Consider the following 27,607-nt stretch of genomic DNA (forward strand, 5'->3'; position numbering starts at 1 on the left):
GGAGTTATAATTAAAAGCAGCACAGATATCCAAATAAGAACGTAGGGTATGCATTGGCTGGAAGCTGACAGGGTTTAAGTAATCACCTGCAGTTGAATTGAGACTCGGATGGGAAGTAGGAAGTGCTGTACTCAAGCTTCCTGTATAAATAAATGCAGCTTTCCCACAGCTACTGCATACAAGCTGTGACGTGCTTTTAAGATATAATGGCAGCATGCTCTTAATAGCAGGGAGGGGATGACTTATCAGAGTGGCAGAGGGGCTGGGAGACAAGTCCTGCTGCAGTCCTAAAAAGTGTACAGCTGTCAGATACCCGGAGAAGAGGAAGGGTGTGCGAGAGCAACCGCTCCTGGTTGTGAGCTTCAGGGGTTTGTGACATCGTGGTTCTTGGGAACGCTGGAGTCTGAGTGCAGCTACTGAAAAGTCACACAGCTGGCAGTGAATGCTACTCTCCTTTCAAGGTATGTTGGAATACAGCTTTCTGCCTATTTTTTTCCTTAAAAGCAAAGGATACCCTGAAAACAAGAGAAAGCCAGCATTTGCTTCTGATGGAAGAAAGTAGAAAAGGCTTAGTTAAAAAAAAGGTAAGAACTAGAATGATTAAAGAGCTAAAATAAATGTTATTTGTGGTTTGGCTAAAATCAAACTGTGTGGTGCTTAGAGCTGAGGCAAAAAGGAAGTCTTGGAGTCCCGACTATTAAAGGCACAGAAAATAAAATAGACATCAAGTACTTCCGAAAAGGGTGAAATTACTTTTGTCAGTGTAACTTTTAAAGAAATATCTGTGTGAAGTGTTTGAAAGTGCTGCAGTATTGGGACATATCTGTGTGGAAAGCAGTTGCTAAGATGGCATACTGTCAGTCATATATCTCTTTTAGTTTATATACAAGAACTCCCTTCATACTGAAAACACATCTGATTAAGCTGGAGGGAGCCTGAATTTAAAATACAGAGATTTTCTCCTGGTTTAAAGGCATTTCTTCTGCCAGTCTCGTACAGCTGGTATTGTGAAGGAAAAATATGCTGATCTGTATTATAAGTGTTGATGTACACTTCTAATCTGTTCAGGGTTTAGGGTTATGTGGTTTACATAAGCACATACTAAATATACAATACATTTGTTTTCTAGTTTGCATTTTTTTAATTTTTTTACACTAAGAACAGAAAATTGCATTTACTGGTATGTTTGCACTGCTTTCTCTTTCTCAGCATAAGGCTTTCTCAGTACAAAGCTGCTTCGGTAATGAAGATGTTTCAGTCTGGCTTATTATAAAGCTCTTTTTTTTTTCTGTAATACAAAGGCACTCTGCTTCCTTACTGTATACGGCAGTATCAAATATGCTCCTTCAGAGAGCACTGTAAGTAGTAAAATATTTAGGATGACTATAGTTAAAGAAGCATTACAGGGTGACTTCCCATCCTCTTGGTAAATAGACACTGAATGCTTTTAAGAAGTAAATTTTAGCAGAGATACAGGCTGTGACTGAAATACCCCCATGCAGCTTTATAACTGACTGCGAGCAGGCACAGCAACATGACATGGGCTACACTCAGCCTGGAGGGCAAGTGGTCTCAGTTAAGGGCAAGCGCTGGGTTTGGGATACCAGCATTTCTGGAAACAGAAGTTTCAAAATCTTGTCCTTAAATATTTTCCAAAACAAATATATTGACCCAATTCTTGTCCTGTTTAGGACTTGTCTATGCCTGAATGTGAGTGGGTGTATGGGTTGTTGTCATAGCATGAAAGTGGCTGAAATCCTTCCCTCAGTGAACATAAGCTATGTTGGAAAAAATACAGCACATTGAAAAGGGGATGGCTGCAATTATGCTCCCCAAAGTAATGCTTTAGATTATGGATTGAGAGGAGTGTGTTTGCAGAGTGTCTAAAGCTGTGGTAAAGTGGGAGGTATTCCTTCAAAATAAAACTGGAGCTATTCCGGAGCCAAGCCAGCATGATGAGAATCAGACTCCTTTTCTCCCATGCGTCTTGCTGTCCGATGGGTGTATTTAACACGAAGTGCTGTCTGCTCATACAAGGACACAGAAACCTCCCTACACTGCACGTAGGAATAGCATTTGGCAACCTGGTATAGTTTCTGTTCCCCGTGCTGAGCTATATCCTGTGTGTTCCTCGCTGATAGTCACGGTCTTCTTTCCCACAGATGGTGACATTTTGGTGATTTTGTTTGTGTGGTGGTATCCTTTGGAGCAAAAGTTAATAATATAAACAGCAAACAGTATGGAGTTGTTTCTCTCTAGCTAGGTTCATGGATTACACTATATTCTCTAAATGCTTCATAAGCTTTGCAGAAATAAATAAACAGTGTGGAAGTGGTTATCTGGCCTTTCCCTTCTGTTGGAGGAGGAAAGTATGTACTTGCCCATATTATCATCTTAAGTTTAAAATGCAACTGTGAAAAGCAGCAAGTCACTTTACAGGAAAACAAGCTGCTCTAATACTTAACCCGTTTCCCAGTTCATTAGTATTCCTCTGATGGTATCTGTGGTGTAAGTCTGAGCCCTGTGCCTGCAATCCACCCTGTCCAGACAGTTCAGTGACTTTTGGTGGTGAGGCCCAGTGGAGTGTGTTGCTTTGATGTGTAGCTCAAAAAACCGCTGTAGACTTGCTGTCCCTCTTCTTGAGTGGGGAGTTTTCTTGAATGTGTCTGAAACTACACAATGCCTATAGAGTGTACGTATCAGATCCATAAATATCTCCTGGGCTAGTAGTACTGTGACATCTGAGACCATAATTACAGCTCCGGGCCCATGGATGTCACAAGCACACGTGAACAAAATACTGGGGCAGGCTGCCAGTGTCACTGTGAACTGGGTCCATCGGACCTCCTTGCATGTACCAAAGCAGACATTGCCTTCAGCTTCATGAGGCTGAAAACGATTCTGGATCTGTCCTCTTTCTCTGCATATTTGCCGGGAGGTGGGTACGGTTCCCTCCTCTCCCTCTGGCTTCCCATGCCAAAGCCCAGTCCTGTGTAATACACTTCAGAAATTCTCTTTGTTACCCAACAGCCAGGAATAACCCTACATTCATTCCATCTCAAAATTAATCTTCTTTTTGCTTATGAAGGGGAACATTGAACAAACTGAAAAAGAACAGATCCAAAGGGAAAGACAGCAATGATATTAAGCTCAGCCTCTAGCATTTTGTATTTCTGCTGAAGCACAGCTGAGCTCCAGCGCTAGACTATGAGCCTTCTCACTTGATAGAGAGAAGTACAGGTCTGAGGGCCATCGTACACTGCAAATTTACCCAGTCTTGGACAAATATTTACGGAGATGCTTGTGCCAAATAACTTTGTGCTGATCAGTAAGAAAATAGTGTTCAGCAGTCTTTCTCTGTGTCTCTTGTAAATGGTTTCAGCTCAGTGGGAACTGAGTGGGCATTACATTCATAAAGTAGATCATTGCTAGCAGATACTAAAACACTCATAAAAAAAAAAAAAGATAGTATCTCAAATTACAAAGGACCTCATCCTTCATTTCCTGCTGAAGTGGGACTTTTCCAACTCCTAGTCTTCCAGGGAGGAGCAGAGGTGCTGAGTAGAAATTTCTAGGCTTGAGAGCATGACTAGGTTAACTGCATTGCAAACACACTTTCAAATAAAAAAATGTAGCTATATAAAAACCATTTTGTTGATGCAGCTTCCTAGATCTCTTTTATGTGTTGATACTTGCGCACAATGACATAAGTGTTCCCCATTTCTGGTTCCTCTTATTCTATTATAATAAAGAAAAAATGTTGTGGGTTGCCCAAGACCTGGGTGGTTTTTAATGTATTTCTAGGGGAATCTGCTCAGCCTCCAAGGGAAAATCAGCTTACCTGATTCTTTGAATGTCCTTGGTGCCTGCAAGTACAGTTTTGACTTCGGTGGAGTTTGGGCTATTCGACTACAGGACCTACGAGCATCCTTGTGCCTCGTGTTTCCAAGTGAGTCAGTGTCTCTGGAGTCCCAAAGGCAGCCAGCACCAGGCACAACGATTTGGGACATGTGAATCTGGCTCCTGCTACAGAATGGTTAACCTCTCTGAAGTAAGGCAGTCCTCTGAAGGACCCCTTCCCCTCTGAAGTCAAGGGACTGTTTGTTTAAATTGTTTATATAAAACCTAATGAGAAATTCTGTACCTGTCTGACAGACTTCAAAGACCATAAATAAGGGCAATTGGGTGAGTCAGAGTGGGGCTACCAGAATTGGGACTTGATAAGGTGTATTTTTTGGTGTTGGTCTGGAGCTGTTATCGGTGAAGATGGTGAAGTCAAGACATGCTGTTCATGAAAGCTATAGCCAGCATGTTGCTGTGGAAAAGTCCAGGTTGTGAGCGTGAGTTCATGCATGCTAGAACACATCCCCTGCATGGAGCTTCTTCCTGTGCGCTAGAGCTTGTTGTAGACACAACCATCATGGGGAGTTGTTCTACATGCTTTTTGTCTGAAGGAGAGATGAGAGATGCTGATTAGGAGACAAACAGAGTACAGAATTACTTTTTACTAGAAGGAAAAAAATACCATTTTCCTTCATGCTCATGTTTCTCCCCTTTAATTGAGAATGTCAGTATTTGTGTCTGTTGCAAGCTTCTCTGCCTTTCGCTTTGTTGTAATAATGAGGAGAGGAGGGAAAGTATAAGACGTGAGTCATTACCCAAAGAGTGGACGCTGTCTGGGTGTCTGACAGAAGCTTTGATATTCATGTTTGGTTATACAAACTATTGTATTTTCAGACTGCCAGGGAGTAAATGTGCAGATCTGAAAACGTTTATGTGCTCTATATGTTTGCAAAAAGGAAAAACCATTGCAACAGAAGAGCTGTTTCTCTGTGTTCAGGGACTGAAATGGGTCCTTCAAGGCTACCTCTACTTATGCTTGTATGTATTATATGTTGCTGTGGCTTAGGGGTGAATTCCTTGCTCGTGTACATATAGCTGCAAATCATTCAAAATTGCGTGCTCTAAACTCCTATGTACATAGAAGGAAAAACACATTTCATGACAGCTAGTATATAGGCTAATCATTTGCATGCAAAGAAAATTCCAGGATTAAGTAGAAGCTGCGACGTGCAGGCTGACCCTCCTTATGTCTGAGCAGTAGATGGGAAAGTTCATGTGCTTAATTTTGTGCCTGTGCTTAATTTTGGAAGCATTCTGGTGGGTGGAGGTGGGGAGATGATGAAGGAAAACAAGCTGGTCTTCCCCCCTCCAAAAAAAGAAGGTTACAAAGATGTAGTCAGTGGAGAAAACTAGCTGGTCCTGTGGGCGGTTTAGCATTGCACTCACTTGAAGCTTTTTCACAGCAGTGGACCCTCAGCTGACCACTGATCCTGGAACCCTTCCCAATGGGCTTTCCCCATGGTAGGGCTAAGATAACATCCGTGGGGCCAGCAATAACTTGCTTGCTGAAGTTTTGCGCAATGGAGAGGATGCAATCTTGCACCCTCCTGACCTCTTCACAGTTGCACTGATGGGTTCAGTGGTGGGGAATCTCCATCACAGTCTCCGGGGAGGATTTGTGGGAAAGGCAATCATGCCCTTTGCCTGGAGTGGAGTAAGAGAGAGAGAGAGAGAGAGAGAGAGAGAGAGAGAGAGAGACGTAATTTAGCCGATACTACTTTAAGGACATGTGTTTTTTCGATTGGTCAATGCTTTTATTGCAAATACCCAAGCAGTGTACAAGGCTTGACCAGTTTCAAGCCCCTTGTTGACTTAGCTTCCCCCATTTTGGGAGAATGGGACAACAAATGAGGGAAACATGCAGTTGCAGGGAGAGGAGCAGAGAAGGAGTCGAGAATTCTTGCCATAGCTTCTTTTCCTAATTACTTAACAATGAGGACAAAATGCCTATTTGAGGAGCATTAGTTGTCATGGTCATAATTAAAAGACCAGCTAGCAGAAGGATATCTTTAGAAAGGTTACTGTAACATTGTCACCCTATAGTATAGTAAGTCTATGAGTTCCTTTAGTGCTGTGTTCTAGATACTAATTTTTCTGAGTGTTTGGGAAGTGGGGCAGCTTCTTTCAGCTGTTCCTAGTTGTTTATCTTTGCACACATAAGCAGGTCCATTGGAGCCATTGGAAGCACTCCCACTGGCAGGGCTTTGACTTCATGGCTAAGATCATGTAGAGACTAGCCGGTGGTTAATAGATATTAAGGCTCTTGAGGCTGAAATCTTGTATGTTTACAGGTTGCTGTTCTCCTTTGAAATTATTTCTGTAATGAAGGTTGAAATTTGGAATTGGAGTGAGGGAATGATGAATGCAGACTTCTAACTGCATTTGATGTACACTTCTGCTTTATGATATGTCTTGTAGTACCATTTGGATTTCTAAGTAGTTGCATAGAGCCCCTGAGAAACTAACTGTGTTCCCTGTGCTTGACACTGTACAGGCAAAAACTTTCTTGTGAGTACTTAGAGCCTGAAACACAGAGGCAGAAGGTGGATGCAGAGAGTCAGGTGGGAGAGGGCAGGGCAGCAATGAGACAATATTGCATCGCATGATAGACAGTGTTATGAGCCAAGCTGCTGCGAAGTTTTTTGACTCAAATTTAAGAAAATGTCATATTTGTCTTATATAGTTAATAAGATGCAGAGCAAAATAGATCATGCTCTGTTAAAAGTGTTTATTTATAAAAGTGGGAGTATATAGGTGATTTAAAAATATGTAGCTGTTATAGTTAGTCAAGAGCATAAGACTAATTGTAGTTGAAGCTATTATTGTTATTCCAGCATAGTTTGCAACTTCTGTTCGGTAGCAGGTACGGGAAGCCTATCAGAGGTTAGAGGTGTCCCATATTCGCATCCTGATTGATGGGGCGGGCACCATGGGGCTCCTTTGTGCTGGGGCAGCAGACAATGTGGAAGGAATCGCCTGCAGCAGAACTCCTCCCAGGAGCTATCTCCCAGCATGCCAGGCTCATTGCTCTTCGCGTGCATGGGCTGGAAAAGAGGGAGAGCAAATGTGGATATTGAGAGGACAAGCGGAGAGAAGCTCAGTTAGGGGATTGTTACTGGAGTTTACTTCTCTTTTTCGCCTCTGCAGATCTGGCCAGAGCTGGGACTCGTTCAGTGCTCTGTCTTTTCCTCATCTCCAGTTGCAGCTGACTTTGGTAGGGCTCGTTGAGTAGCTGGCAGAGGAGTGGTTTAGGGATACACTGTGATTAGTTTAATAACCAGTTGCAAGAAGCAGTAGTAATTACTTCAGTAAATGCATGTGTTTAGTTTCAAAACAACCTGCTCATGTCTGGGTCCAAACCTCTGCTATTGCTTCTTAATGACTGTATTGTTTCTTGTCAAACTCCAGTATAGTCAGTAGCTATTCATGTTGTTTTCTTAATGGAAAGTGCTTATATTAGCGATAGTGACTTCCCCAAGGTCTAATCCTCAGATTTGACTTCCAGTCTTTGATTTACTGAATGTCATTGTAGCTAAGACTTGAAAGTTACCACTGGGTAGTGTGGCCTCCCAGCTTTCTAAGTCATTGAGACGTATTTGGATCAAGGGCAGTTTTCAATGTTTTACCTGTTTTATCTTGGTTACCTTGAACAGCGTGTTTCTTCTATAATAATGGGCAGCATATTTGACTGTAAGGTTAGATAGGGACAAATTAAAACATTATACTTATTAGTTTTATTCACTGAGCAGTCACAGAAAAATTGTTACAAAAGGAAAATGAACTTATTCTTTGATTCCTGTTGATGTAAATCTAAAGTTGTGTGAAAGTGCTTTTCGATGCTTGTAGTGAACAAAGATTGTAGGACCATAGTCTTGCAAGTTTGCAGTTTTCTTGGCCTGACAAAATGAAATTAGAGATGTTAAAGGTATCATTGCAAGCACTGAAAAAAACATTTCTGAGATCATCCTTTCTAAAAATAAATACCTAATATGTGTTAATTTTTTTCAGTAGATGGTGTTCAGTAAATTTTTATAGTGTATGGTGTTTTTGCAGAATTCAGTGGAGGATCAATTTCATTGTTTCGGTCAGCTGAGTTGTTCTTTGGCTTCTGGCAAACTCTGCACACTTCCCTTGGCCCTAAGAAGTTTCTTGCTGTCACTTTCGAGGCCTGGCTTTGTGTCATGTCTCCACTTGCCTTGACCTGCTTGCCTTGCAGTCAGGACGCTGCTTGCTCCAAACACAGCATTGGCTGCTCTGAAAAAGGAGCCATCTCCAGCCAGAGGAGCCCAACAGCCCAGTTAGTTTCTTCTTAGCAGAAGAGTACATACTATGAACAAACAGAGAAAGTTGGTCCCTCTGTCAAATAACATTCCATTGCTTTCACTTTAACAATGCGTGTTTACAAATATCTTCTAAAAGTTCTTGATGTTAGAACAGGCCAATGTCACAAATATCTTCTGAACACGCCCTATCTGTAAACATTCCAGCTCAAGGAGTTAACATATCCCAAGGTTTTGTTATGCGATTAACAAAAATAAACATTTTTTTTCTGTGTCAAAGGCAAATTGTTACATCTGACTTCCTATTCCTGTTTCAGCTGAGACAGCTAGCCAAGTTATCAACCCATTTGACCTCCCAAAAGCTCAATTCCTTTTTACTTAGTAGATGCTACAGTTACCAAAAGCCTTCATGTGGTCAGAAAGGAAGACCTATCATTTGCTTTTGTCATTAACGTCATGAAGAGTGTGTTTTTATTTAATAGTGGTATATTACCTCTTGTCAACAGGAAGTTAAAAGTAAAGTGCATCGAACTAGTTTGGGTGGAAATTCCTTGTAGCTTAGCATTAACAGATGTTGCATAGTGTCATCAAGAATGGGGGGTGTTATTTAGATAAGCATTAAGAGTCTAATCTTACCCTGGTAACCAATACTTGGAATTCCATTTGGTATAATTTTGTTGTTTCAATGTGTTTTGGAAATATTTGGAAATGTTTGATGCCAAAATACGCAGTTTGCCTGTTTCACTGCATTTTGTACTGATCAACTTTCTTTAGCTCTGTGACTGCCAGGGCGAACAAAAAACTTTCGGGGAATCCTGCTACTGACTGCCTGCAGGACCAGACGTATCATCATAGCCTGCTGCCTGTGGCCAGCATCGTCACGCTGCGCAGGCATAGTAAGTTTGATACATCTGGGTCATCCCAAATTTGATGCCCACAGGCCTGCCCAGGGCTCACATCCAGTAGATCTGGTGCAAGGAGCTATGGCTTTCCAGCCTGCCAGTGTTGACAGAGCTGTATCCTGAACTTGGATATGTCCTAGTTCAAGCACAGTTCCAGCAGAACTGGGTGAAGGTGGTGGCTTCTGCGACACGATGGTCTGACCTGATTCCATGCAGAAGGGCTTACTCCCGTCCTCATGGATTCAAGTTATATTGCCATTGTGTGGCTCCTGTCAGTATTGAAAAGAGACGAAGACCATGTTTTGATTATGCATTTCAGTTTAGTAACAGGCTGCATTACTTCTTTTTCAGTCTTCATGTTTTTATCTTTAAGTGATCAGAAAGTGCTTTTCCTAGCTGACTGTCAGCTGGGAGTAGCAGCATTTATTTCACCATTAGCTATTAGATTCCCTTTTCTTGGACTCCCCAGCTTTTTAGGAATGGAAGGGGGAAAAGCCCACTTTTTTTCCCCTCGCTTATTCTAAAGCAGTATTGCAAGGAAACACATAAAGGATTCGCACAGTTGCAAAAAGTCACATCTGTTTTGGAAAAAAAAAAAATTGTTTGTTATATTCAGTTAATATCCATGGTCTTCTTGCAAAAAATCTCCCTGAGGACATAGTGATGTAGGGTTGCTAGAAGTTACTGTGAAGAACTGGTGTTCTAAAATCTCAAAGTTATTCACGGTATTACAGTACAGTAGAGATGTTACCCAACAAGTGTACTCTCAAAGACTTGCGGAGACTGATTTACCTGTGCCCTAATGATGTTTTGATTTATAAGAATGATTGGAAATTATTGGGTGCATGTGAGATTTGGGAAGCTGTTCAATGTGTGTTTTAGGCATCCTAAAGTGCTGGTATAAAAATGCCTTACAGGAAGCTAGATGATATTCTTAATTAGTGCAGTCTGTCCCTTACATTTTTTTTTTTGTGCAAGAGGCTTCCCACTCACTACATTCCTTTCAAAGTATTTGATATATTTATTTTTTGGTTGCTGTATGATATGAAAATACTCCATACAGCCAGTGCTTCTTGATCAGCAGCCCAAGGGCTCCTTTTTTTTCCACGCATTCCAATGAAAACAAGTGAGAGAAATCGCCTTCGGTGTGTTCTCATGTACCAGACAGCACGTTTACTTAGGCTGCTAGTTCTTTAAACAAGTTTTCTTAAAATAAAAATTTTACAGTGCAGAAAGCTGTCTGTAATACTAGACATTTGACTTTTCTTAAGACCTGCTCAAAGAGAACAGATACTGAAATACTTCTATTCTCTCTAATGCTTCGGCTTGGAAGCATATTATGGTAATCCAGAAATGGGTTTTCCTTGTACATGCATGTAATCAAGTCATTGGCTTGCTTGCTGTGTTAAGGCACAGATGTAATACAGTAATTCTGAATATATTAAAAATGTATTTAAAATTAGACCTTCTATTTGTGGATCTGGTTGCTTTTTTTTGACACCACAATTTCAGAAAAACTAAGTACTTGTTTAATGTGTTCATATCTCATTGCAATAAAGCAAAATAGTCAGGCTTTGATACACAGGAGCTCTTAAATATATGATTAAATGTCCTTCTTGAAGATGAAGGCTTTCCTGAATTGGAGCTTTAATCATATGTTTTACAGTCTTACTGAATCACTGCTTGGTAAGTAATGCTGTATGGACTAGATAGGTAGCTCTGTGTAGCCAGTGCATATCAAAAGAAGGAGAAATTAATGCATTGTGGTTTAGTGGTCAGTCTATTAGACCACAGAAGTACTAGTATGCTTGATTCAGACTAATTCTTTGTGCAGAGCTGTTGAATTTAAAAAAGCAGCCTTAGAAGTGAATTTTGAATAACATTGTCTTGAGAGAGTTGGGACAGCTAAGGACTTGTAACCAAAACTGGTAATGATGGGGTTTTGCTGAAGTTGATAGAAATGTGGGTTTCTGACAGCTGTCTTCACATGTCCTAATTTCATACCTCAGTTTATATCTTCTATGATCTGACCCCGTTATCTTAGTACCACTCTGTTATATTTTTAAAATCTTTCTATAATTATTCTTTTTCTCTGAGGGCCTGATTTTTAGCATTGGCTTTGAACACTTGTATTTTTCAGGTAGTTTTCTTTTTCTATTTTATTTTTTAAGGGGGGAACCTTAGTTACAGGAAACAACAGAAGCCTGAGCTGAACAATGTCAAAACAGGTTTTTATATGGCATTGAAGTCATTTCATAATGGGTGGAGTACTTAAAAAGTCTCTAGGGCATGAGAAACAATTACAGTGCTTGCAAATGTTTCTTCAAGAAAGTTCAGTGAATACCTGGTACACTAAGTAGGAGCTTAGCACAGGTGCTGTGAGCACTTTCGTTTTGATACTAAAATGTTTTCTGTAAAATGGGGAAGTGCTATCTTACGTGTTAGACCCACACATGATCTTAAACGTAACCCCAACCTCTTTACGATCCCGCCATGTGTATGAAAGTCCATGCCTGGGTGCTGGTTTATGGCAAGCCTGGGCAGATGCTGGGCTAGAGGGGACTGCCAGGGCTCACCCTGCCCCACAGGATGGGCTCAGGCTCACACCAGCCCACAGGGAAAAACACATAAAGGACCCTTTTTATTCCATTAATGTTTCCTGGAGCAATGTGTCTCATGTTTGTACATTTCTTGACTTCCTTTAAACTCCGAATTCAGCTAAAAGCATACAGCTCTACTAACTTCAGCAGAATTGTTTGTAAACACAAGGCTTGAAGTACCTTCTCCAAGAACTCTGTTGTTGCTATTGGATGCAGCATGTGAAAAATGAAAGGATGACTTACGGTGCTGAATACAATCCATTCATTCTCCTCCAGCTTCAGTGCAGAAGGCTTTCATGATTTTATGTGATGTTTCGAAGTGGTGAAAGTCACATTCAGACACATTTTTTTAGCTAAGTACAGTGACTTGATTGCAGGCACACAGACAATGTCCTTCTGATGTTGCAGCTCAGAGACTGCCTGGCTTGTTTGCTCTATCACATATACAGAGTAACTTTTGTTCTTTGAGCCTGGTAATCTTGGTTTGAGGCACCTGGGCAGACTCAAGTGAGCCTTTGTATGATTGTAACAAGGATGTTACCTTACAATGCATGCTCACAGGCAAAGTTTCAGCCCTAGGTTGCATCAATTTTTAACAGTTCTGTGGAGCTGTGGTGGCTTGACCTTGGCTGGCTGCCAGACACCCACCCAGCTGCTCTCTCACTCCCACTTCAGGGAGTTCATAGTTTACACTTCAGGACACTAATATCAAGATTTGCAATTGGTACCTGTCTAGAAGCAGGCACAGCAGATATCTGCTGTTAGGAAGTTGTTTCCAAAGCCAGACACCAGCCACTGTGGTGTCAGGAGGCCCTGAAGGCAGGTAAGTTCTGTACTCCTTCCTCCAGTGCTTTTGTTGTGTTTTTCATATTTTGCTCTAAATCTCCACTGCTTTCGTGTTAGTGTTTCTGCTTGTACTTATCCTTCCCACCCCCCGAGCCCTTTCTCTTTCCGCTTTGAGCACACTCTAATGTTTTCTTGCTTATGGATAGTGTTGAGACATTTCAGTGCTACGTGAAAGCGCAAAGCTTTGTCACCTCCCAGAGACAAAGCAGAAGTGTCCGCAAGCAGATGAATGAAACGGAAAAGTTGGCAGGTCTGAGTGCTCAGCAAACTGTGGTCCTGGTGACTGTGCAGTTTACGCCCTCCTAGGACTGACCCCATACAGCTCGCTCACATTCATTCAGACTTTCTGGTCCTGCCTTAACCTATGGCATCAACACCGTTAGTGTCAGAGCCAGGGAAGGATGAGTCTTCCCAACAGTCCTTCTTCCTTATAAGGTGGGCAGCCTACAATTTGAGGAAATACGTCCCATTTCCTGGAAATTCTGTGCAATGTAAAAGGAGTATGATCTGTGTGTTTGTGTGTGCATGTACGTGGCTGATAGAATTATGTAAAAAAAATTGGATCTTTACAGTTCATGAGAGTTTACGCCCGCTGGGGCCAGTTTGACCCTTTCTTGCCACCAATTTATGCTGGTGCAGAATTTAGTCTATTATGTTCCTCTGGGTTAGAGTGTCCTTGACATCTGTTCATCCTTATTCCACAGCATCTCATGGAGCCTGTGTTGCTGTTCAGTGGAGGTTTTTGTGAGGAGTTAGGTGCTGTATTCTGGTTTCAGTGATGCATTTCTTGCTTTATTTGGGATTCTATCCTATATGGGTCATTTGTGTTTGTAAGCACGAAAGGGAAGATCTTACTGCTTAGAAATGTATTTTATTTATATGAGGGTCCATTTTTTTTCAGAGACTTTCCATTTACTTTTATTTCAGGTCACTTTTATTAATAAAACCAAATATAGAATGGTCTTTTCCTCTTTGTCCTCAACTCATTCTTCAGTGACTCCCTCTTCCTCTGCACGACACATACATCCAAGGTGTTTTGTTTTCAACCTAAACTGTTGGCCACTCACTTGCAGTTACAGTAGGAATTTTAATCCACTGTAAAGAGAACTAATGAATGTATAATTAACTAATGACAGTCTGTGGGACTAAGCCTAGCAAAGTGAAAGCCATAAAAATTCGAAGCAACTGAGGTGGAGCTTCACGGCTTCACTGCAGCGTATGGAAAAGTCAGTTCTGCCAGGGTAGTAAAGTTGAGGAGATTGTTTGACAGTTTGGGAGAGGACAATGCACCTGGATGTGTTGGGAAAGAATAGGAGTAGAGGGTGAGAACCAGAGGAAGACACGTGTCTTTCTCTTCCCATCATTTCCACCATCTGATCTGATCATGGGAATGAACCTCCTCCGCAGGCCTGATTTCTCTTCAGAGCCCAGCTGCCGTTGGATGGGGCTACCCTCCTCCTTAACCATTAACTCTTCCCCCTGCATGCTTCCCTTGGCAGCAGTAGCAGAAGTCACAATTCTAGTGGGCAGAAGCAGACACCAGCTGGTTGGGTTGCTCTGGGAAAAGGAGCGGGCCAAGTAGGCCATGCATCTGCTCCCTGTTTGACGGGCAGGTTTTCAGGTACTAACAGCTTTGCCTGTGCCAGCCTGACCTGGAGGACTACTTACGGACAAGCCTGGCCCCTTAGGGAGCATGGAGGGAGTGCTGCTGTTGCGAGCCACGGTGCCTCCTCCAGGGGCTGTGCAGGCAGGCTGCGCAGCTGTCTCCGTGGCTCCGATCCTGTTCGCTTTGTCTGCTGAACCCCAACGGGGTTAATGAGGCTGCGGTGAGGTGAGCTAGCCTGGGCTGCATTGGGGCTGGATCCTCTGGTCTGCCAGATTTAGGCCATCTAAAATTAGCCCCTAGCCCTAAACCTCAGTCATGCACCCGAATCTTTCTACTGCTGCCTTAATAAAAGCATGCAGGGTCGTAACCCTTTTGGTTCTAAAACGAACACTGACTTTGGAAGCAGCTGTATCCATTTTATATCCATTCCCACATCCTGAAATATTCCTACCTGTTCTTTTGTACATCCCTCCTCTTAACATTGCTACTTTTTACCGTGTAAATGAAGAAATGTCAGATCCGTGCAGCTACTACAGGGTGAGTAGCTTACCTGTACAGATGCAGCTGCTGTTGAAAAGCATACCTGAGTAAATGTGTTACAGTTCTCCTAAATACTGAGATAACGTCTAGCACGTAGTTTTAAATAACAGGTAGTTCTCGATCTGCCATAGCGTTTCCAGTGACTCACCGTTCCCGCCCCCCACCCCATTGCAGTAATTACAGAAGAGTATTGCAGTCCCTGACTCAGAGGGAGGCTTCCTTCCAGGGCTTCTGGCCGTGCTGGAGCTCCAGCTCTGCAGCCATATGCAGCAAATTGTGGGGGGCATCATGGTAGCAGGTGGGGACTGTGCCAAGAATAACGCGGGCACGGCATATGTTTTGAACTAGTGATAGCAAGCCATTAAAGACAGAGTTTGCTTTGGATTCCTGACAGGAATTTGGTTGCCAGTATCTTGGCTATGACTCTGGTGCCTCTAAAACTGGGTGCTTACAGGAAAGATATCCCAAAGGACACATCTGATGGCTTCTCTGTCCTGCAAAGTGTCAAAATTAAAAGGGGTAAGTGTGCTCCCACCCAGATTTGTTGTGGTTTCACGGCTTTTGAAGAGAAAGGGTTCCCTGTGCAGACCCATGGGAACACAGGGTATGAGGTTCACAGGGCAGGCCTGGGGATGGGGCTCAGCTGTGCGTCAGGTTGTGAGGTGGGAGCTGTGGGGTGAGGTTTCACGTGCGCTGATCCCTCGTGCTCCATGAGCACCATCATTTCTTCCTCTGGGGAGGAATTCAGCAGGTACTGCAAGCCAGCACGTCACGTACACACTGACTGGCTGCAGCTGTCCTGGCCACTCCGGGAGACACAAAACAGCAGCAGTGACATGCTGCCAAATGTGACCTGACAGCCCTGCCATGAGGACGCTCAGGACTGCGGGGGAGGCAAGCAGAAGTGGACCAAAGGGCTCGAGTCTCCTGTTTGCCTTGTGAGATGTCAGATCTGACAGGCACACGGATGGGTCTTGGTCCTCTGTTGTTTTCATGTTCATGCAGCTTTTTAGATTTAGTAGAGCTGCACTCTTCACTTGGCACTGCTGCAAGCAGCTGTGCACAGCCGGCCACCAGGTCTCTGCTTCTAAGAAATGTGCTTGAAGGTCGTCTTGCCATCAGCTAAGTGTATTTAGAAGCAGGTCTGTGGAAGTCGTGCCAAGTTTCTTGGAGATAGGAATAGATTTTCCTGTACCTTAAATGCTGCACTGAACCCCACTGTCTATTTTGAGGTGAATAAAATCTGCAAATTTGCTTTCCATTGTTTCAGCTTAAGCATGAGGATATTCTCTTTAATTTCTTTCAGTGTTACTGTGTAAGAATGAGGGTCTTGGAATTTTTTATGGTTATGGTGCAGTGTTTTCAAATGTTTAGGTCATAAAACATTACATGTGAGCACGATGTTTTCATTTGCTGCTTCTCAAAGGATAGAAATTTCTTCCCTAAGCACTGCTGTGACATAATGTGGTGGAAACACAGCTATTCTGAGCGTCTCCATGTCAAAGTGCCCATTCAAAAGGGCAGAGTGATGTATATATTATGTACATATGAACACAGTTTATTTTTTTAATTCAGAATTTATTGTCCCAAGTCAGATCCCTGCTCCTAGGACTTTGGTGAGGGCTTTGACCGCTATACTGGTACATATAACATAGGTAATGTCTCATCTGTGTGAGTGTTGGTTTTGGGGTGGGTTGTTTGTTTGTTTGTTTGTTTTTTAATTTAATGATAAGTGGCCTGACTGAGGTGCTTTGTGGCAGCAAGGTGAATATTCTCTGAGAACCCAACCAAGTTCAGGCCTTTTGGGGAGGTGGGCTCTCAGGCACCTTCTTGGTAAATTTTGAATGGCCTGAAGTGTAAGACTGGCACCAGGATGCCAAAGAAGTACATTTGGGTGAGCAGGTGCTCTTATGGATCTGAGCTGTAAATTCTCAGGTTAATGAGAAGTGACTACATGGCTTGTGGGATGTTTCAGCTGTTGATTTCTCTTTTCAGGCTGAGTGGACGATTAGTGAGCGGATGGGCTCTGCTGGGAAGGCTTGTCCTCACACCATGACAGCTGACGAGTCAGAAGCTGGAGAGTTAGCTCTGGAGCCCCTGCTCACTTGCAAGCTATGTCTCTGTGAATACTCCTTGGATAAGATGACCACTCTTCAGGAATGCAGCTGCATCTTTTGTACATCGGTAAGACCTAGCAGTGCCTTTATGTTACAGGAGCAGGGTAATGGGAGATAGACAGAACTGTGAGATGGGGTTGCTTGTCCGGTACTAGAAGCGTGTGTTATCCATGCTGACAGAGGATGCTTTCCTAAAGAGCATTTGGTGTTAGTCTGTCTTGCCTTATTTAAAAGACTTCTCTGTCATTTTGCTTTTGATAACTCATAACTCTAACAGACAAATAATAATAAATCCCAGTAGTAAATGGAAAAAAAAGATGCATTTTAAGACTGTCAGAGAATATACACAGTCTATATACAATCTCAGTATGTATTTTTTCTGAAGCAAAATCTTGAAACATCATAGGATAACTGTGAGATTTTGTTTCCCCATTATCATTTTCTGAGTACTCAGAGACCTTTTAAGTCTTGTATGTAATTTTTAACGGCAATCAGAAAACCTAAACAAAAACGAACCTTGGCCTATTGAACCTTTGCATCTGCAGTCTATGCTGCAGAGATGTTGCCCAGGTCATGCATTGCCTATAGTTGTCAGTGAGGACCTTCTGTCCTGCAAATTGAGATCAAATAAAGCTGGTGGAAGTGATAAAGGCGGAGGTTGAGTGAGCTGATAAAAGCCCTACAGATATTAGTACTCTTCTGGTCTCTGTCAGCATGGGAAAATGGACCCAGTTTCTCTGGCGATAGTGACTTTGATGTACCTGACTAATGGAGTTTGGAAACAGGTCAGAAGTCACTGGAAGGATGTTGTTTTTTTTAACTCCAGAATGAATGTACTTGGTTTTATTTTTTAACAACGAATTGTGGATAAACATTAAGCAAGTACGTTTAAGTTTTGCTCTTGATTGTTTGAACTCATGGAAGAAATCTGATATTTGTGAAGCCAGCTTGAGTGAGAGTATCTTCACTTACTCTGAATTCAGGATAGCTTAAATGGGATTAGAATCTAGCTGTGTGTTTCAAGAAAGTAGGGTAAGATTGATTAATATGCGTTTTCAGCCTGAACTTCATGAAGTTTGTTTTCCATACCGACTTCCAGAAAACATTTCTGTATTGTAGTTTGTAACGAGTTTTAAGAGAACATACCTAAGAGGTAGGTATGAAGATACTGCTTTAAATTAAAAAAATTTGGAGAAGTTGATACCTTTACAGTGGTCCCACTCTTCTCCAAGAATTCAGTGACTGATTTAGTATCATTAATGGCACATTAACCTCAGTGTTGGCTGGGCAGAGTAAACCTTTTGCCTGTGGGGAAGGGAGGACTGCTGAGGACTGTGCCAGGCAGAGCTGGGCTCTCCACTCCTCCAGGGCACTGGCTAAAGGCAGAGGTCAGTGATGGCTGGGGATGTTGCTGTTCCCACCTGTCCCCTGTTGGTGCCACAGCTGCCACCCCTCACCTGGCCGGTAGCGTGAAGAGCATCCGCTCTGAGCTTGGCTCTCCAGTGCCGTGACAGCAAAGTGGAAAGTACAGTCACAGTTGTTTGGCATCTGTGCAAACTTCGCTGACTTTGTCTAAGCCAAGAGCCAGCCATGAGTGAGTGCTGAATGCAGCTGGGAGAAGCCTTTAGACATGCTCTATTTATTTCAGTGGGCGTAATATGTCTCGATTGTGCTTATGCTCCATGTCTACCCTTTGTCTGGCTGTTGTTGCTTGTGTCTGAACATCCTCCCGATGGACATGTCTGGGCTGATGCAACAGAGACACGTAGATCTTGCATCCTATAACAAAGGGGGCTCTGGAAACTTTTAATCTCGCTATATGGCTTTCTGTCTTGAATCCAGAGCAGTTTCTGGGAGGCTGTATGAGTTGTACCTTTGGGCAGCCTCCAAAGAGCAGTGTCAGAAGCACCTTGCCACGGAGTGCCTCGGTGCCGGGGCTTGCATGGGGAATTGCTTGGGGCACAGCCTGCAGTAGCTGCACTGGTATGCAATGCCCTAAATTTCCTCCCACCCGTGCCAGGGAGATACCTTCACACTGCCCTTCAGACTGCCCTTCAGACACATATTGGGGTAAGAATGTCAACTGTGAGCTATGGGATTGCGTCCGTATCAGTTTTTCAGCTAGCAATGCTTTCAGCTTGTATAGCTTATTCTTATTTTATATCACTAAGGTTAATTATATAGATCCAAGAGTAGTATTAAATTTGAAATAGAAAAGGGCTTGACATGGACATCATAGGTTCTGCTCTACTAAGGTGAAACTGTTAGTTTTGTTAATTTTTTGTTCTATTACATGTGTGAGGTTTTTTTTTTTTTTGCTAACTACTGATGATTCTGCACTATGATTGTTTTTCACTACAGCATTTTTGGCTGTGGAAATAATTGGGAATTGTTACTATTTAGCATCTGCAGGGGCGAGCTTATATCTCCTTTTCACTTGTAGCCTGTAAAACCAAGGAATTTAAATTAGTTAGAATTGTGTACAGCTATTTTTTCAGCTTAGAAACTCCTGTAATAAACATTATACCTCATAAAAGCTATATTCTAGCCAAAGTAAGTAAACTGTGTTTAAGAAAGTGTATGTTTGCATTTTGGTGGAATGTTGCTAGTAAGACAGGAGTTTTTCAAATAGCTATAAACATTTTTACTCTCTCTGTTCAGAGAAGAAAAAGCAGATGGCTTGCAGAACACACTTGCCATCTTACTTGGTAGCCCAGTCAGGTCTGAAGAGGCATCAGCCTTGTATTTCTCAACATTTGTTGCACTTGGCATAAGACTCCACTGAAATGTGAGATAAAGCACATGTTTACACATCTCAAGAATTTGGAAATGGCTATAGTGTACCTGATGGCTTGGTTTCATTGTGTTTGGACTGTATTAGTTTCGAATGAAAGACTGATCTCTGAAGAGGGTTGGGCGGGGATGTGAGGTATATTTTATCTGCAAAAGTTTGAGAGGACTGCACTTTACATTATTCATGTCATTTCCTGTACCTATAAAACCTTTGCGGAGTGCCATGCTGTGGTGTACACTCTTACATATATTCAGCGATATATGTATTGCTTAAGCTGCATGGTTTTATGCTACTTGCCCCATTCCTGAAAGGGAAGGGCGTCTCATCTGTTCCTGATACTGCTTATTTTGTTTTCTGTCTTGCCAGTCATCCTTCTTGTATATTTCGTGGGATGTCCTTCCTATCTGCAGTCCCTTGTGCTTACTTTGTCTTGCAACTTTTTCTTCCTTGGATGCAACCATGTGCAACTACACAGGTTTTTGCCCCTGTAGTGGCCACATCGCTCACGTATGTACATAAAATAATTATACACTGTGTCTGGCTACACCATCACAGTGTTACAAAATACAGTATTTTAGTGCACTTATATCTGGGTCCAAAGCAAACTAATATTAATTACATCCTGCTTGATACACTTACAAAATTATATTTTGAATATTACACTTATTTCTAGTCAATTTTCCTGCATGTTTGTATCCTTTGCTCTTCTCCTTCCTCCCCCAGATAGCTCCAGCAGTGCCTCACTCAGGCAGGACTCAGGAGTGCTCGTCAGGGTAGTGCCAGAAATGGACGGGCCAACCTCTCTGCTTTGCCTTTGGAGGGAGCACTGGCTGTTGCCCAGGCTTTGGCACTCATTAGACTGGCTGGAAAGTATACATCTTGGAGACTGCTGCCTTTTCAAAACCTGGCTGAAACTGGGAAAACAGCTGGGAGAGACGATGAGTGGTGTGATTGCATGCTCCTCGCTTCCTCTTGCTAGAAATGTCCTGGTAGCTGGCACAGCATAAATTACCCTTTGGAAGCAGTAGTGAGGAGTGCAGGACTAGTAGTAATAGTGGAAATACTAAGGGCCCTATGAAAGAATCGGTGTGAGTCTGTAGCCTGTAAGCAGTCATGGAGGTGAGGTTTTACCAGGTGTGGTAAGATTGCCCTGATGGCAGTGATGACAGAAGGGAACCAGTGCAGTGCTGTTATGGAAAACATGGTTTTGGGGGTCAGTAAAAAAGCCGGTGTCAGCTTCTTCCCTGCACGCCAATTCTGTCTGGTTTTGTCTTTCTTCTTTCCCGCCTCCTCGTAAACATTTCAGAGTCCTGATGAGAGCCAGGTGAGCAATAAATGGCATTGCTGCTATTTACATCAAGCAGCAGCTTATATCCACCTTGTGTGTTACTTACTGGAACAGGGTTCGAGATGCCTGAGACAACATGTAACAAACTCTGAAAACAGAATATACTTTCATGTATTTGCTTCCGTGTTGTCAGCACATGTTTATGCAGAACTTGCATGATTCACCCTTCTTTTTTTCCAAGCAAATTCTTTGTTGGGTCTTGTACTTCTGAGAAGTGTGTGAGGTAACTGAGTTACAAAACGTGCAAAACAAATATCATGATGATCCACCTGTTTGTTATTTTGATGCACACAATGCAGGCCTAAATGAGATTAAACTTCATGCAACCTTAAAAGGAGAAGTCAGTGTGCAATGTTGAATAGAAGCACAGGTAGCTTCTGTGCTGTCTTGGCTATTCTACAAGTATAAGGTGATCCGAAGGCATTTGGGAGAACAAGATTTTCTGCTGTAGCTATGTGTGACAGCAAGGCCAGGGCTAGACAAGGGCGAAAAAGGCTCTTTTGCTGCTGTTGACAGCCTGGCGCCCTGGGCAGCTGCCTGCCTGACGAGTCAGGGCCTTGGGAAGCTGCAGCCTCCAAGAGAGGGGCTTGCATGCTGCTGCCAGCTACTTTTGCTAGAGGGGAAGGGGAAACCCATCCAGAAATAGGAGTTTCTCTGTTGCATTTCACCAGCAGGACACTCTAAGGCTCCTCTGCCTTCCTTAATCTTTTTAAGAGCAGCTGTGCGTTGCCCTGCCTCCTTCAGGTGGCTAAATACTGACATTTTGTCTTTAGTACTGTGAAGCCTCAGATCAGTTGTGCCGGGGAGCATTGGAGAACTGGAGACAAACTGATGTGAAGGATCAGCATCACAGCAAAAAGCAGGGGTTGAAAAGCCTGAGAGTAGAGGAGACTTAGTGGATCAAAGACAAGGAGGAGGCAGATGACAAAGGGCATGGGATGCCTGCTAAATGGAGCAAATGTACATGAATACTCCAGTGAAAGGCTACTTAGTAAAACTTACGAGTAAAGGAAAATTTGGATTTGCCTTCATCTAGCCAACACTGGGTTTTAGTATCTCTTCTGTTTCTATGTGCTAATTTTCAAGAAGGGGTTTGGTCCCCTCTTCTTCCTCTTTTTCCCCCCATCCTAGGAGACATCTGCATGTGCTCACGGCTGCACCAGAACACTACCTTCTCCTCTTCCTAAATAGACCTTGTGCTGCAATGCCCCACTTACTTTATGTAAAGCTCCCCTTAGGTTGTTTTCCGCTTCTACCCACAGGTAGCAAGCTGTCAAGTTTTCGATTCTTTTTTACCAGCTCGACATTTGAAATGTTTCAGAATAGCTTTGTTTTAAAGTTATAAAAAAGAAAATTCCGACACCTGCTAATATTGGCACTGAACACACAGCACTTTTACAGTAATTTAGATGGTTTAAGAACCTCTTGCATGCGTTTCTGTGCAGAGTCACACCAAAGGCAGAGTTAGTAGGGGTACCAAAAAAGCACAAAAGTACCCATTGCCTTTTGATGGATGCTACTATTCAGGAAGAGGGGCTACATGTTTCTGAAGTCAGTAGAGGTGGCAGCAACGGGGTGGTGGCCAAGGGAAGACAGGTGAGGAAGAGGGAACTAGCACGTTTAATGACAGCACTGCATCGGTGAGGTTGGTGTTATCTCCACTTAACAAATGAAGAAACAGATGTGAAGTAAGTTGTCAATGCCTCAGAGTGCCACAGTAACTGAGCCAGCCTGTGACATAAGCCTCATGATTGTGTCTGTTTTGTAGCTGTTGGTAAGGCCGGGTTTGCCCTGACACAGTTTTGTTTGCAAGAGAAATGGTATTCCAGCTGGTTCAGTTTTGGGAAGGGTGAGTTTCTCTGGTCCTGTTCTCTGGTCCTTTTCTGTTTAGTGGTACCACTTCTTGGCAACTATTACCAGGAACCTATGCTGACTTTTATGAAAGGCTGCCAGGATGTGGCGGGCCATTTGTAAATTGGTTTTAGACTGTGTATCTGAGTCTATCTGAGTGTATCTGAGCAGATGTGTCTAGCACCATTGGTGGTAGATCTTTTGAGGCAAAGCTGATGACAATATATTTCTCAGATATACTTGACAATATATTTCTCAGATATACTTGGAAGATCCCCTAAAAAATGGCTTGTGGAGCAGTGGGAGGCCATTATATTCTGGTCCATTGTCATGTTTGCTTGGCGTTTTCACTTGGTCATGACAAAATAAAATGTTTGTCAGTCATGTGATTCCTCCCCTTCTACTGAGCTACGAGATGACCATATGTCATTTGAGGCTAAAGGGGCATTTTTTCACTTTCTTTCAAGCATCTTTCTCAATAAGGCTCTTATGTGGCCTGATCTTCTATCCATTTGAAGGCAACTTCATTTATCACTGCATCTGCTCCTTAGCAGTTAAAATATAGGTTGGGCAATACAAATGCATGTTTCATTGGACTTTTGTTTTTCACTTTAAACTGTGCCTATCACAAGTTTATCTAACAAACTCATAAATGGCTATTTCTGTGGTGTACTTTTTAAAAACTTTCTTTAATTGGAAAGGCCTCACATTTTTTTCCAAGTGAAGTGCAGATGCCTCCAAGCTAATTGCCAATAGACTTGATTCATCTAGTTTTAAGACCTGTTGAGAAATACTTGAGAGATTCCAGGAGTTCGATTACCACACATTGAAAGCAACTGGCCCATTTTAGAGACTGAACATGCGGAAGTGCAGATGTCATGACAATGATGAACATATTACTAAACGTTATGTAGATCTGTCATAAACACTTGAGTACTGTTTTGTATTTTGGTTTGGGGGGGGGGGGTATGTTTAATTGAGTACACAGTTGATTAAATGCTGAGTGGGTCAGGTGGTTAAACTTAGAGTTCTGAAATGAACTCTCTCACCGAAGTCAATAATACTACATATTCCATATAAAACTACGTCACTACAAGACTACTTTGTCTTGTGTATGCACTGAAGAACAGGTAACACTTCTAAATGATAAGAAAGAAATGAAAGCGATGTCTTATTGAATAAAAAGTACATAAACACTGCCCAGAACTGAGACAAAAACTAAATGCCTATCTGTTGATCTGTTCTCAATAAAAAGACACTCTGGAATGCCAAATGGAAAGTTATGTTTTCTTTCCATTTACAGTCTTTTTTTTTTTTTCACCCTCCCCAAATTTTGGGCTTGTAAAAAGGCTGAGGCTAAAAAAACCCCAAACCCAAACCAGTACAGTTTTGAGGACAAATCTGGAAGAGAGATCTAACATTTTACATCAGTCTTGTGGATTTTAAGATGGAAACCTGAGGTTTCGTTAATTTTTCTGAAACTGAAATTGTCTTCAAGTTATACATTAGTAGGGAAGACCTTCTTCTTTTGGCAGGATGCCTTCAGTCACTTCTTGTATTTTTGTATTTAATGTAGATCATGCCCCAGTAGTGGTTAAGAAATACTGTAGATCTGTTTTTTTTCCTTTTCCGCAATTCAGATAAAGACAAATACCCTTATTCTGTATCAACTGCTGCACAGTGGTTATAGCAATATTACATATTACAGCAATATCTGTAGTATTTGACAGGAAAACAGGCCAGCCCTTTCCATTTCTTTCTTCTTCCTAGCCATCCCTCCATCTTTCTTAATAAAACTACCAGTTCAATTTTGTCATGTCACATACGTGGTTTCCTTTTATGCTTTCGCATCCAAACCAATGAGGCTGCATTTAGTGAGCTGAAGAGCTGCATGCAGATGGGAGATGAGCAAGGTAATGGAACATGTCAAGGTACTTGAAAAAGCAATATTTGGGAATGATTGAGATTAATCTTTTGTCTCTGGTACAGAGATTATCTGAAAATGGTTTTGAATAGAAACATAAGATTTCACAGTGAGAGGGATATAGTGCCTTTGTCACATCATTACCTAGCAACATAATACTGAAATTATACTTTGAACTCATTCTTACGTTAAAATGCAGAACCATTATGGTCCCTTTGCAGATTAAATACATTGCCAAGCAGACATTTTTTTTTTTTTTTTTGGTCAGTACATTAAAAATCCCCTCCATACAATATGCTTTGGGAAAAAAAAAGTTGAAGTTAGAGCAGCATGTAGGAGAAGTGTTGAAATGAAGAATCCATTAATAGCCTGAATAGAATTTTCTATTCCTGGGGCTCGCAGCTGACCATAGAAAACACTTTTGAAGATTAGAGGAAGTGTTTGTTACTGAAGAAGGAATTTTTTTATGTTATTAGTTTGTGCATTGCTGGATTGGGCTTTTCAGTGCTTTTTTAAGATTCTTCCCTCATGTTACAACATACACTTTCAACAAAGCCTTAGCTCCAGGAGAGGAATGTGTACTTGGGGCATATGTAAATATTTGCCTAAATCGTAATCTTTCTTACAAGTCCTGCAAGATAAAAAATAAATGTATATATGTTGCATGTACTATGATAATGTGATCCAGATACTTTACAGGCCTTAACTTACTGGATACTCATGAGTAGCGTTTTGTGAAGTAGGTAAAGGGATATTGACCTTATTTTATTAAATAGAAGGTGGTGATGGCCTGAAAGACAAAAATGGTGTAAAAGGAAAAAAATTCTTGCCCCAAAATGCTTAGACAGCAAATTATTTGAAGAAGGTCTCATTATACATTATGAATCTCAGGCAGAGAAAAAATTACTTGTAGAACGCTTTCCACTGAAGTTGACAGTAGTCTAGCAGGAGCAAAACATGCTTGGCAAAGTTAGATCAGCACCAAAACCTTCTGTTAGGTGTACTGAGTTTCACTGGTGGAATTACATTATCACATTTAAATTGATCTCTCTTGCTTGTTACATCAGGATTTTGTGACGTACCCCAGAACACAGATACGTACATGGTATAGTTGCTCAGTGGGGAAAATCTGAGTAAACCGAACGTAACTGATTAGGGTACAGTTGCAGGTATGGAAGTTAAAATTCCTTGGGTTGGTGTCTACCATTTATTTGAGGGGTGAACGTAATGGAGCCAAACCTCCAATTTCGCCTGTAGTCAGCAGGATTCAAACCTGTTCAGCAAGACCTCAGTAGATTTTTAGTCTGTTGCCTCAACCGTTCTGCCTTGACTATGTGACGCATTTGTGGAAACCTCGCTGTGCTGGTAGGAAGGTCGCTGCTGATGACTTGCTCTGGCCATGGAGAGTAAGACGATGGTATGACTGTCATTGTAAGCCACAGGTCCTGTGGTGTGGCCTCTCCAGCCACTGGCTGCTCTCTGTGCTTGTAAGTCACTGCACTGTGGGAAATTGGTGGGGAAGTGTAGCCCAAGTGTGTTGAGACCTGGTGATTTCTTGGATGTCAAGGTTAAGATCCTTTCAAGGAACTCTAATACCACAGAAGGCTATCTTGATCTTACCTTAACTTTGTAGAGCAATTAAGTAGCATATGTAGTGTATGCAGTTTTCCTAACTGAGATACCGCTAATTTTCGTAGACAAAATGCATGAGAAGTCTTACCATTTTATGTCTGTATAATGTATTCTCCATAGTGTGGGAGGACATACTGCTTGGAAGGTCAGTCATGATTCATTATATAGATATTGAATCCTCTTTTCATCACATTTGCAGCTTGTACATCTTTTCAGATACTTTTATTTGCCACTTTTCAAGTAAGTAGCTAAATTAGTAGCTGAGCTGTAAATAATAGTAAAACCCCTCTAAAAACAGTCTTACTGTTAAAGTGAAGGCATATTTTAAAATTTTAGTGATTTTTCCACTGTCTTTTCTTTGCTGCTAACTTGTGAAAGAGGGAACAAGAAGTTCACATCTTCATTCATGTACAGACTTAGGTAAAAAGCTTAATCCTTCAGTGGCAATTGTTAAATGCTTCTTCAGGTTTCCCAGCACCTTTAAGTACTTCCATCATCTTCTTGAATTGCACCCACACCACCTTTTCCAAGCACAGAAAATCAAGGCAAAAGATTTAATATCTATAAAAACTATTTAACAGGGAGGTTTTCTGTGAAACATTTGAAGATCCATGGCACTGCACAGACCTATTATAAAATCTCTCCAAGTCACCCCCTGAAAGCACAGCACCCTCTAAAAGTATCACAGAAGGCTCCGGTTGCTCACTTATCCTCACCTACAACCAAGCAGTGAGCTAGAAGAGAAGGAGAATCCAGATGCATTAGCAATCCTTCGAAACCTCTGTTCTCCTGGCTTGGTACCCCTAATGATTAGATACTGCATATCAAAACTGATTGCAAAATCCATACTGTGGATTGAAGCTCCTTAAGAGCTTCATGCCCGTTCTTGCACAGAAGGGTAATTGTCAGTGCTCTGAGCTTCTGTCCTGGAAGTCTAAATTAAGAACAAGCCTCTGGGCTGCTGCTAGGCCTGCAGTAACTTCTCAGACTTTGTCCTCCATCTGTAACCGGCTGACCTGAGCTGCCCCCAGAATACAAATCCACTGTACCATGCTGTCAAAGCAAATTACTAAATATCAGGCAGCACCACAGAGGAGACAGAAGCCAAGATCTTAGCAAAAGTAAAAGGTTGTTCTTCCATGCTTGCTGAGGAGTTAAGGCAAACTAAATGCTTTGGCGGGAGGGAAACATTCCCCTTTCCCCAGATGCTGCCCTGACACTTGATCCAGAAAGTAATCACGTCTCCCATGAGGAGAGGGAGTGA

General features: G+C 42.1%; 1 protein-coding gene across 4 annotated transcripts in view; it reads left to right on the forward strand.

Moving 5' to 3' along the window:
* RNF144B (ring finger protein 144B) overlaps window positions 1–27,607 on the forward strand; it is an 88,135-nt gene that overhangs the window by 39,760 nt on the left and 20,768 nt on the right. For 2 of the 4 annotated variants that reach the window (XM_076330625.1, XM_076330626.1), the window contains exon 2: window positions 16,673–16,861. In XM_076330625.1, coding sequence (XP_076186740.1) covers window positions 16,697–16,861 — 165 coding nt within the window. In that variant the 5' untranslated portion in view covers window positions 16,673–16,696. Of the gene's footprint in view, window positions 1–211; window positions 585–16,672; window positions 16,862–27,607 lie in introns of those variants that run through there. The other 2 variants (XM_076330623.1, XM_076330624.1) reach the window with 2 other exon arrangements.

This window comes from Aptenodytes patagonicus, chromosome 2 (assembly GCF_965638725.1).
Source record: "Aptenodytes patagonicus chromosome 2, bAptPat1.pri.cur, whole genome shotgun sequence".
Classification (NCBI taxonomy): domain Eukaryota; kingdom Metazoa; phylum Chordata; class Aves; order Sphenisciformes; family Spheniscidae; genus Aptenodytes; species Aptenodytes patagonicus.